Genomic DNA, 12093 nt, shown 5'->3' with positions numbered 1-12093 from the left:
GGCTTGCCTGAGACTCCTTTCTTCTTTCTCTCTTTTGGAATGAGAAAGTCCTCCTAACCTGTATTTTGGAAGCATAGAACTTGTCTGGTTTCACAGGTTCACAGATGGAGAAGAATTTTTTTCTCAGGATGAATCATACCTCGAGTCACCCCATACTTGATTTAGATGATATTTAAATGAGATATTGGGCTTGGAACTGATGCTGGAATGGGTCAAATCTTTTGGTGTTGCTGGGATGGGATAAATGTATTTTGCATGTATCAACTAAAAATTGCCATTTCCCTCTATAAGAATGAAGTAAGTCACTAGCTGGGCTTCCCCTGTGGCTCAGTGGTAATGAATCTGCCTGCAGTGCAGGAAATGCAAGTTCAATCCCTGGGTCAGGAAGATCCCCTAGAGGAGGGCACAGCAACCCACTCCAGTATTCTTGCCTAGAGAATTGCATAGACAGAGGAGCCTAGCAGGCTCCAGTCCATGGGATCGCAAAGAGTCGGACACCACTGAAACAGCTGAGCACGCATGCACACAAGTCACTAGCCAATGCAGTAGCTGACCTTCAGCACTCCCTGAAAGGAGGTAAGGGTGGAGATCAAGAAAGAGGCACTGTGCTCTGCGAAAAACTGGCAGAACAGGCCTTTAGAGAGATAGTTAGATATTTTTAGGAGAAGATTTTATGAGCTCAGATTCTTGTGTCTCCTCATATCTACAAAAGCACTAAAATCATTAACGGTGACATTTGCTCCTCGTGACTAGCAGCAAGCATCTCTCAAAATGTGTGCCTGACTGCATGTACACCACCCCCCACCCCCACCCACCTTCCCTAAAATCATATATAATTCTGACTTGCCCTTTCTTTGGAGCAGCTCTTCAGAGCTACCTGAAATGCTGTCTCCCAGGCTGTCGTCCTCATTTTGTCCCAAATAAAACTTAACTCACAACTTTCATATTGTGCATTTTTTTTCAGTTGATACTTGTGAGAAGGACATGAATTTTGGGGACCACAGAATAGAGTGTTATGGACTAAACTATGTCCCCAAATTCATATGTTGAAGCCCTAACCACTCAAATACTGTGTGACTGTATTTGGAGATTGAGTCTATAAAGAGGTAGTAAAAATTAAAGAAGATAATAAGAGTAGGGCTCTGTCTGATGGCATTAGTGTCCTTAAGCAGAAGACAGCAGAGCTTGCTTTCTCCAAACAAGTAGAGAAGAGGTCACGTGAAGCTACAGCAAGAAGGCAGCCACCTATAAGCTGGTAAGAGAAGACTTATATGAAATCCACCCAAGCCAGCACCATAATCTCCAAAACTATAGAAAAATAACCTCCTGTTGTTCAAGTCATTCAGTCTTTAGTTTTTGGTTATGGCAGCATGAACAGACTAATATATTTTATTTATGCCCACTGGTTTCAATAGACATACCTACTAATTTTCAGGTATGCCTTTTCCTTCCCCAAACAGCATCTTGTTTAGCTGTACAACCCTGAGTTTGAAGGAGATGGAGTGAAAGGAATAGATAACAGATCTGAGGCTCAGACTCTGCCAGGGATCTTAGGCAAGACAGGTTTGTTTTTTTTTTCTTTTTTTTTCTGATTATCAGTTTGTGTATTACTTGCACAATTGTGTCCAACTCTTGGCAACCCCATGGACTGTAGCCCACCAGTCTCCTCTGTCTGTGGAATCCTCCAGGCAAGAATACTGGAGTGGGTACCCATTCCCTTCTCTAAGGGATCTTCCTGACCCAGGGATCAAATTCCGGTTTCCTGCATTGCAGGCAGATTCTTTACCATCTGAGCCGCTTGGGAACCCCCAGTTTGTTCATCTGTAAAATAAGATGTGCTGTAAGAGGCTCTGGAACTATTCAGATGTGGACTTGAATCCAGCCTCAGACTTTAGTTGTGTGATCTTGAGTAAATTACTTCGCCTCTCAGGTTTGGTTTTCTCATCTCTAAACCAGGATACTGTTAGTGCTTACTTTAGGGGATTATTGGGCTAATAAAAAGACATGATGTATACAAAGTCCCTGGAAGATTTTAAAGGGCAATAAAAGGTAATTCTCCTAGATTAATTAAATCAATTGACATATGTAAAGTGCTGAGAACGGTGGCACTTAGGAAATGCTGTATCGGTGTTAGTTATTATTTTCTTTTTCTAGCAAACAGCAAAACTTCAGTAAGTGACAGTCATTATTACTATTATTTTCAAGTCTCATCTCCCTCCAATTTCCTTCAAACCCCTAAATGCTAACCATCCCAAATGCCAGTTTCCCCCAATTCAGCCCATGGGCTTTTCCGCCCTAGTCCGTCTGTCTAGGGTTTTCTGCTCCATCTCGCCTCCTCCGGAGCTCAGATGTCATCTCCTCTGGGAATCCTCTCTTCACCACCCCGCTCCTCCCAGTCAGATGGAAAGGATCCTTGATTTGTGTCCTGCTAAGAAAACAACTCCATATAGCACTTAGTTCTCTGTGCCAGGTTAACTCTTTCGGAGCCTGCCTCCAAGAGTGGAGGCCGGTGCTGGTGAGCAGCCTCTTGAGTGACACCCAAGGCGTCTAGCCCAGCGTGGGACAGAGAAAATGGGCTGTGCAGAGAAGGGTCCAGTTTAATTCCTACAAACTAGAGCCCCCAACCCTCCTCAGGCAACGCCCACCGTGAAGAATCCCTACCCTTCCTCGGGCTCGGAGTCTCCCTCCCTTGATCGCCGACACCTGAGCAGTTTCCCCCGCCCCTGCCCCAACCCCGCGCCAGGCTCAGGGGTCGCTCTGGCTTCCACCCAGCCGCCTCCTGCCCCTCCTCCAGCCCCGGTGGAGCTGAGGGGCGGAGCGAACGGTCAATGGCTGGGAGAGGGCTGGGAGCTGCTGGGCGACCGCGGTGGATTCCAGAAGCTCGGCGGCCTGGTTAGGGGGCTGGCATGGCCGCGTGCTGGTGAGCGCCGACTGCGCAAGGGGCCAGCTGCCACCATGCCCCGGGGCGTGGGCATCGCCCAGCTCTGCCTGCTGGTGCTCGCCCTGCCTGGATGGACCAGAAGTAAGTAGCGGAGCGGAGCGGAGGGGGTGGGGGGTGGGTGACGGGGGTTTTGTAGGTGGGTGGACTGGGGGACCTGGGTGGACTGGGGGACCTGGGGACCCCCAGCAGCAACTCGGAGCCGCGCCCCTGCTGTCTCCTAGCCCGGGAGCCCCGGCTTTGTTCCCACGTTATGCGCCCCGGGAGGTGGTGGAGATGCGGGAGATCCAGAGCAGGCAGAAAACGGTGGCTCCCTCCCCGGCTTGCCGCCCTCTCTCTCCTTTTCCTCTGTTTTTCTGGCTTTTCCGCTGCTTTCCGAGTCTCTCCTCTTTTCTCCAGTCTTTGTGTGTGTGCCTATAAATACGTTTGGATAAAATTGGAACCATACCATATGTACGGTTTTGTGTCTTGCATATTCCACTTCACTTTATGAGCATTTCCACATCGTTACATTCTCCAACAACATGGTTTCAATGATTGTAAATTCCGCCAAGAAACTGCAGAAGTACAATTTTCAGAAAGTTAAAAACACGACTCTCATACAAATATAGAATGGAAGATTGGCAAAGATTGATCTGATTCTTCAGAGAGGCAGTGAATAGAATGGTAAAGCTAGTTTAAAGCACTAGAGGAAAAAGGAGTGATACGGGGCGTTGGAGACGGTGTTGAAATCCTGTACTGGGACAGATATAAAAGTGGTCAGTGCTCCATGGGGCCAAACAACCATAATTCTTAGTTGTCTGTCTAGTATGCTGGAGTCATTTGCATCTCTACCAGACTGAAAGTTATAGTTAACACAGAACTTCGCAGGGTATATAGCCTTTAATTACTAGTAAATAAAGGCAAACAAAGGTACATTTCCCTAGATAATTTACTAATCTGTGAAAAGGCCTGCTAACCAGTGCTCCAAATGTGATATGAAAGGATATCCTACTTGCTCTTTTTGCTTTATTTCCAAAGTTTGAACAGTTTTTCTTAAGTTGTACTGTTTCTTTATTACTGAGCCTAGCTTTCCATAATTTTTGCAATCATAAATATCATTTCATTCCTTTAAATGTTCTATTAAATATCATTCCTTTTTGTTGCAAAGAATCTAGATTTATCAGAGTCGCTAGAGCAGAAACTGTCTTTCTGATTCCCCAGTGAGTATCAGACATCTAGCATAGTGTTTGGCCTGTAGTTAAGCACTCAGAAAATGTGTAAATGAATGCATTGCTTCTCATTTTTACTAATATAACACTAATGTAGTCTAATGACTTTTTTTCAGGATGTATTTTGACTGAGAATGCATCGTATCAGTAATCTAAAACGGAAATTAATCACTCATCATTGGGCCAGTGTAACAGAACAAATATGGCCATCTTCTATGTAATTCATTACATTCTATGTGATTCATGTAGTTAGTTTAGAAAAGAATAGCTTTTTGGAGTCCTCACTTAGGACCTCAGGAGTTCTGTGGGTGTGGCCTATTCTTACCAGAGACTAATTTACTTAGGTCTTGAGCAGTTACCACTTTATTAAGATTGTCTGCAACCAGTGTTCGAAGTCTGCCCTGCCTAGAACAAGTCTCTCCGCAAACAGATTTCAGTTCACCTCTCTTGAAAAACAGGAATCTTGTTACCTATCTCCCAGGGTTGTGTTGAGTACAGAGATCTGGGTGGTGAGAATTATTTGGAAAGTAGTATGTGATATGCAAATGCAGCCTTGCCCTTAGGAAGCTCAGGTTAAAGCAATGATGCTTTTGTGGCTTGGGAAGCACTATCACAGTAACTCTCCCCATTAATGATGTGAGATGGGCAGGTGGGTATCATTTTACAGATGAGAAAACTGAAGCACAATGTGAATAATACCCAGGGGCTTGCCCTCCAGATACACCCAGAACCCAAACACTTCATTCCTCTCCACTGACATCATTCTAGTCTGAGTTACCAGCAACTCTGACAAGGCAAGGCTCCATCCTTGCCTTCCCACTTCTACTCTCATCCCTGCCCCTACAGCACTTCCACACTTTCAGTCTCCACCCAACCGTCAGAAAGATCTTTCACAAACTGAATACAGATCATATTGCTGTGTCTAAACCCTCCAGTGCCTTCCAAGTCACAGGATTTATAATAAAATCCAGACACTTTCCATGCCCTTTGTGATAGCAGACCCTCTTATCTGTCTTGTTGACCATATCTGCCAATTTCCCCTCTCATTTGCTCAGTTCTAGCTACTTCTAACTTCTGCTTATTCCTTAAATAGGCCAAGCTGTTTCTGCTCTTGCTGATCCTTTTCCCTGGGACACTCTTAGACCCCTAGATCTTTGCATCTTCTTTCCGGTCCCTCAAGTCTCAATTAAATGCTATCCTTGAAGATCATCCTAAAATAGGTACCCCCTCTTCAGTGTCTCTTTATTTTATGACCCTGTTGTACCATATGAGAATATTTGTGTCATCCTCTTCCCATCTCTAGAAAGTAAGCCAGTGAAGTATACACCGATCTACCATTCTATTAGCAGCACCTGGCAGAGTGCCTGACCCATAGTAAGTGCCAGGAGCCTGGAATCCACAGGTCTCCTAACACCCCAATGTGGAGTCTTCCCTGTTGGCACTGCATGCCTGGCTTAGCTAGGGTACAGAGATCTGGGATTCCAGTGATGTGTTTGCTGTATTGGCAGGAGGAAGTGGGGAAGGCAGCCCCCAGCTGCAGCATGAACTGATAATACCTCAGTGGAAGACTGCAGAAAGCCCCATGAGAGAAAAGGTAAGACTCAAAGCATCTCATTTTCACAGGCAAAAGCTGACAACTCTGTTCTGTGAGGCATGGGGGTCACCTACTTAACTTTTCTGGAGGTGCTAATGGTTATCACCATTAGTTCTGTTTCTGGCCCACTCTGTCCTCTGTGTACTCCACTTTTGGAAATCCTCGACGGGACTTTCCTTCATTGTGTGACAACCTACTATAACACTTCCAGATGCCAGTAGTTGAGGAAATGAAAATCCATGTTAATGCTGGCATAAGCTAAATGCAAGTATGTTTCACAAAAATCACTTACTCTCAATTGGGATTGACTAAATGTTGTCATTAGTATTTTTTGCTCTGCATAGTATGTGCTTCAGTTTATTCATGAGATGATATACTTGGAGAGAAAAATGACAATCCAAACTATTTTAAAAATAAGAGGCAGGGTAGGGCTTCCCAGGTGACTCAGTGGTAAAGAACCCACTTGTCAATACAAGGAGACGTGGGCTTGATCCCTACGTCAGGAAGATCCCCGGGAGGAAGAAATGGTAACACACTCCAATATTCTTGCCTGGGAAATCCCATGGTCAGAGGAGCCTGAGGGGCTTCAGTTCATGGAGTCGCAAAGAGTCGGACACGGTCGAGCAACTGAACACACACGCAGGGACCTAGTACTGCCTTAAGTCTGTCTTGAAATCCAATAATCTTAAAATTCAGTAGGTTCCTTGGGCCACAACACTAGCAGAATGGCTAGGCCTCATTGAGGGGATTGGGAATAAGACAGAAACATTATCCCATTCTTGCAGAAAGGACCTGTGCATCTAGGATAGTCTTTGGTTCTGGTTCTTATAGCTCAAGTGAGACAGGAAAGAAAGATATGTTTGCTGTGTGCCAATAACCAGCTATCGGACCTTTCACTTTCTGAGCGCAGTTTCCTCATTTAAAAAAATAGGGCTTAGAGGGGATAGGAAGGAAGAGGACTGCAGAGGAGGGGTGCTTAATAAGAGTGCTTTGGGTTCAAACAGTCAGTGATTTATTGGGCAACATATAACAGCAAGATTTTAGTAGGAGAGAGAGGAGAGAGCGGTGTCAGGAAAGATTTCAGACTTCTAAGTCCTTGAGTCTGGAAAGGTAAACGGAGAGTAGAAATGCCCAGAATCTGTGCAATTATGGCTGGGGGAATGCAGACGTGTCCAAAAGAGTGCTCCAATTTGGAGGAAACTTACAGCAAAAATATTAGGACAAATGAAAGCAAATAATATTTTATCCTAAAGATAATAAATGCATGGAGTTCATTTCATCCAAAACTAGGAGAGACTGAAAATAGTTCCAGGAAAAGTCTAGACAAATTAATGGATGGACATCCTAGGGCAGGTTATTTTTAAAAATTAAGATCTTGGGTATCCTAGCCTATCCATTATTGTCTGAGGAATGGATCTGATACTTTTATAGATGCCTCTCTGTTCTCTCCAGATGTGGGATGCCGGGCATCCTCAGGAAGGGCCTGAGAAACAAAGTGGAGCTCAGATCCTGTCTTTGTTCCCAGCCATTGTCTGCCTAGGATCTGCCCAGGTCATTGTTCTTTGTAGGACTAGCCTGGCATCGTAAATATTTGTTGAACAAATGAATGAATGTCAGAGAGGGAGAGGAGAGGTAGGTCTCAGTCGGGCATCTTATTCTCATTCATGTAATTACTTCATTTAGCAAATGTTAGTTGAACACTACATACTAAATATACATATACTATGTCTTAAGGGGGATGTAGACACATAGTATAGATTTCCAATACCCTGTACAGCTGAAGATCTATTTAATCTACCTCAAAAGAAAAAGGCATTTAAAACCCTGCCCTAGGGAAGTATAAACAGTGGGTCAACTCCCTTCACTTCCTAGGAAAGGTGATGTTGCCCCTTCCTAGCACAGAGTGGAGCTGCGAGAGAAAAACCTGAGTAAATCTGGACAGGGAAGTTACATGAATCTTTGTAGTGCTGTTTCATTGTTTTGGTTGCAACATCTCCTGGAAACAAGGAACATCATATATTAAATATCAGTGTCTGAGCATCTTCTAGACCAGAGAGCAATAGTTTTGGATTAGCCACTTAAATATTCATACTCAGGCTGCAACTTGTGTCTGTTTGGGGGAGAAGTGACAGTGATTTGATTTGTGTCAACTTTCCTTCTTTGTGTGTGGACTCTAGGCTACCTTCCTCTTAGAAAAGGGAATAGATACAGCTCTATTGCTGTGTGTGTTTCCTCAAGTGTCCACTTGGGACTGTGTCCCTGATGCTTAATGTGATTGGGCAGGGCCCTTGCTCCAGAACCCCCCAGAGTGAACAACAAACCAGATATAGGTATGGGTAGAGCTGAATCCGAGCATCAGAAAATAGAGAAGTGAATTTCTTAGTGCAAGTTTTTGCATAAACATCCCTGTCGCTTCCTCTTCCCGTGTTTTTGACATGTCCCTTAAGAGAAGTGAGTAGGATGAATTTGCAAAACAAAGCAAAGGACAGGGTTGCACAAGCATCCAAGATCACAATGTTTGGACCACATCAGAGCCCTCGGTGGCACAAAAGCCTCAGGGATGCCCAGGACCCTAATGGGAAATGGGGTTTGAAGCTGATAAGAAGAGAAATGTGCTTAGAAAGGGCAGGCCCCCAACCAGAGGTGGCAAAGCAGGTGACGCACTTGCTCATACCTGCCAAAACTAAGTTTTGAGGCTGGCCTTACAAGGGATCGAAGCTTTCCTCTAGCAAGAGCTTCATGTGAATTGAAAGAGACTTCACGAGTTTATCACTTCCTTGGTCCCAAATTGGAGAATGTGCATCTAAAACATCCAAAGAATCGATCCTTTTAAAAATGTTTAAATACGTAAATACCCTGCTTCAATTAAATAATATCTGCCTTTAAGAAAAGTTCAGCTGTGCTAAATTGAACTTTTGTTAAAGTATGAAAGTTTATGATGACTTGAATTTCTAATGTCTTTGAAATTTTCCACAATAATTAGATAAAAGGAGATTAAAAAGTCCATTTCTGAAAATATAAAAGGCCATTATAAAAACATGGGAAAGTACACAAAATAAAATAAAATTGAATTATGATCTCACTGAGCTTCCCTGGTGGCTCAGTGGTAAAGAACCCAACCTGCAGGAGATGCAGGTTCAATCCCTGGGTCGGGAAGATCCCCTGGAGTAGGAAAATGTCAACCCACTCCAGTATTCTTGCCTGGAAAATCCTATGGACAAAGGAACCTGGTGGGCTACAGTCCATGGGGTTGCAGAAGAGTAGGACATGACTGAGCGACTAAATAGCAACAAATGATCTCACTAACGAGAAGTAACTATGGTAACCTTTTGGTTTATTTCTACTTTCGTCCCTTTATAAAAATATGTATGAATAAAGCATGCAGTGTTATGTTTTAAACCTTTGTGCTTAATCATTATCATGTGTACTTTCTTGATAATTTAAAAATGATTGAAAGCCATAATTTTGAATGGCTGTCTAATGTTTTGTCATATGAATGGATTATTGGTTATTTAACCATTCTCCTACATTTGGATTATTTGGATTTTGTTTCATTAGTTATTATTGTAAATAATGAGCATCCTTGTGTATAAACCATTGCCTGTGTTTCCATTTGTTCCCTTCAGATAAAATCTTCTATAGGGTTTGAGGGTCTAAACATTTTTAAACTCTTGGTTCATACTGTCAGATTATTTTCTGGTGAGCAGGTATCAGTTTAAATTCTCACAGGCAGGGTGTGAGAGTGCCCATTCTGTAGTATACTCTGCTGCATTGTGATTTATGTTTTTTTTTTTTTTTTAAATCTTTGTTGCTTTGGTTTTTAAAAAGATATCTTTAAAAAATACTTTTGGATGGGGGGCAGTTACCAGTGATGCTGAACATGTTTTTAATGCTTATTGACCATTTGTATGATACCTTAAATGGTCTATTCTGGGTATCTAGCTACTTTGGTTCTTAGTAAATTTTTTGTGTAAAATGTATCTTTTGGACCTTTAAATCCTTGGGGGTTCTTCCAGTTGTCTCCTCTGAGATGATTAAGGGATATCCAAACTGAGAGCCACTATAAAATAAGAGTCCATGATGAAGAGGCTTTCCCTGGTATCTTAAGTAGCAGCCAACATGTAACAGGAGCTTCCTGTGTGCCAAGCACTATAATAAATGCTTTACGTTTACTTTGTCACTTAGTCCTTACAATATCCCCACAAAGTTGACTGTTACTTCTGTTTTACAAATGAAGCTGAGCTGTAGGGAGGTTCAGTAACATGTCTGATTCCACAGCTGTAGTGTTGAAGCCTACACTTGATCCCAGATCTGACTCCACTCAAATTTGCTGTCCAGGATCGTGTTTTTTAGGGTTTGCCTTTACCAGGCCTGCATGCAGGCATTTATACTGCATTTTGGCTTGGAGTTTCTTTCCTTTGTCTTTGAGGAGAAGGCAGATGGGGGAGGAGAATTGGGTCCATCTGGGACTGAAGTTATTTCATGTTTGGGCTGCAAATGCAGTTGACCCTTTCTCATTCACTTCCTGTGGCTCCATCCACGTCAGAGCTCTGGCTGGACCTTCTGCCTCTCCCTGGGAGCCTCGGCCCCTGCTTTTCGGAACTGACATTCTTTCATTGTTTCTTTTAGCATCCACTCAAAGCGGAGCTCAGGGTGATGGCTGAGGGGCGAGAGCTGATCCTGGACCTGGAGAAGAATGAGTAAGTGGACTTCTCCTTTGTCTAAAATGAGACAACCCACTTGTGTGGCAGCGCCGGACGCAGGTGCCACTGGCTTGGAAGGAAGTAGTTAATGAAGTGACCCAGGCTGTCAACCTGTGGTTCGTTTACTGAGAGCATTCTTGCAAAGCCTGCACTTCCACCATCTCTTGACTTGCTGTGAAGTTACTGGACTGTTTACCGTCTTCCTTGAATTTCCTCAAGCTGGGGAGATTTCTGGGGCCTCTTAGGATTCACTGTCTGTGTGTGCGTGAGAGAAAGACAGAGAGACATGAAGGAAGGGGTGGGCTGGAGGACTTGGGCAGCTGTCTTCCTTGCTCCAGCACAGCGCATGGCAGGAAGTGAGGGAGATGAGAGGAAAGCAGCAGAGAGGAGAGAGGCGAGGTGGGGTGTTTGGGGATTTGATGCTCACACCCTGACTGCTCCTTCTCTTCTGGCTCAGCTACATCTGAGCTTCTGCCAATACGGGCATGGGCGGCAGTCTCCTGGCTTCATCGGCCTGGTCCTTCCATATCCCCAACCTCATTTGTGTTGGGTGGCTGCCTCGCTCAGAAATATTTCCACATTGATTTGCTGTCAAGCACAGTTGCATCTTGATTGATGTTATCGAGCAGGTAAATAGACAAAAGGCACGGTTGCATGTGTTGCCCATTCTTTGACCAATCCCAGTCTGTTTGGGGCACTGGAGAGCTTTCCTTACTTGGCCAGGGCCCTCTGAAGGCTTCAGCTGTCTCCTCATCAACAGTCCTGCTTACATTCTGCCACACAGACCTCGCAGATAAGGCTGCATGGCTCAGCGAACTGCCTGTGTCCTCTTGGCAGCCTGTGGAGTCTCCTGGAAGCAGATGAGTAATCACACACATCACTGCCAAGAAAGGGATAGATAGGGACCTTCCCATATCCAGAAGGATGGGAATGACTGCTCAGCTTGGGTGGAAAGCAAGAATATAAATTATTCCAAATTTGGGCTTTTTGGACACTTGCGGAGGAGGATGAGTGGTGTTGGAAGTGCATTATAAGCATGACTTCAGCAGTGTGTGCAGTGCTCATCCATGTCTTTCCTCTGCCTCCAGGATGCGGTGGCCTTTAGGAAGCCAGAAAAATGGGCATCTCAGTCATTTTTGCAGCTTTCCTCCTTGGAGTGAGAGCAGTCCTTTCCTTGTGCCTTCCTCCTGAAGTGAAACCGGCCCAGGAATGTGTTCTTTCTGTTCCATTTCCCTGGAATAGACCTGGCTGGCTGTGTCTGCCGAGAGCATAGGCTCTGTCTGCCTGGGGTTTCTCCTTGCATTGTCTTCCTCTGATCTTGCAGGGTAGTCTCAGAGGGTGTGTTCTTAGTCTCTTTCAGGGCCTGTTTCAGTTTCTTACAGTCCCAGCCCTCTAGCTCTAAACTAAAGATATCCTATTGCTACCTCCATCTCAGCTGTCCTCTCCTGCCTCCATTTAGAGTATCTGACTCCTCAGCTTCCTCTGGGCTGCCCATGTGATGGGGTTGGTGTCATGGACAAACTCTTGGGAGTTGGATTGGCCAGGGAAGGATCCCGGGACTTATCCTTCCCTCATATTTTGTAATCTTTACAAGAGCTCATAGGAAGCTAGGGCACAAAGATGCCTTGGGAAACACTGAGTGCAGTA

The 12093-nt window shown here is 44.5% G+C and overlaps 1 protein-coding gene across 1 annotated transcript in view; it reads left to right on the top strand.

The window, feature by feature from the left end:
* Positions 1-2888: 2888 nt before the first annotated feature.
* ADAM19 (ADAM metallopeptidase domain 19) overlaps positions 2889-12093 on the top strand; it is a 92399-nt gene continuing 83194 nt past the window's right edge. The window contains exons 1-3 of the mRNA XM_068979279.1: positions 2889-3022; positions 5658-5743; positions 10373-10443. Of these exons, the coding sequence (XP_068835380.1) occupies positions 2956-3022; positions 5658-5743; positions 10373-10443 (224 nt within the window). The 5' untranslated portion in view covers positions 2889-2955. The remainder of the gene's footprint in view (positions 3023-5657; positions 5744-10372; positions 10444-12093) is intronic.

The sequence above is a fragment of the Capricornis sumatraensis genome, chromosome 9 (genome assembly GCF_032405125.1).
Source record: "Capricornis sumatraensis isolate serow.1 chromosome 9, serow.2, whole genome shotgun sequence".
NCBI lineage: Eukaryota > Metazoa > Chordata > Mammalia > Artiodactyla > Bovidae > Capricornis > Capricornis sumatraensis.
Note: the sequence above shows the minus strand (reverse complement) of the source record. Positions and strands in the feature narration are given on the sequence as shown.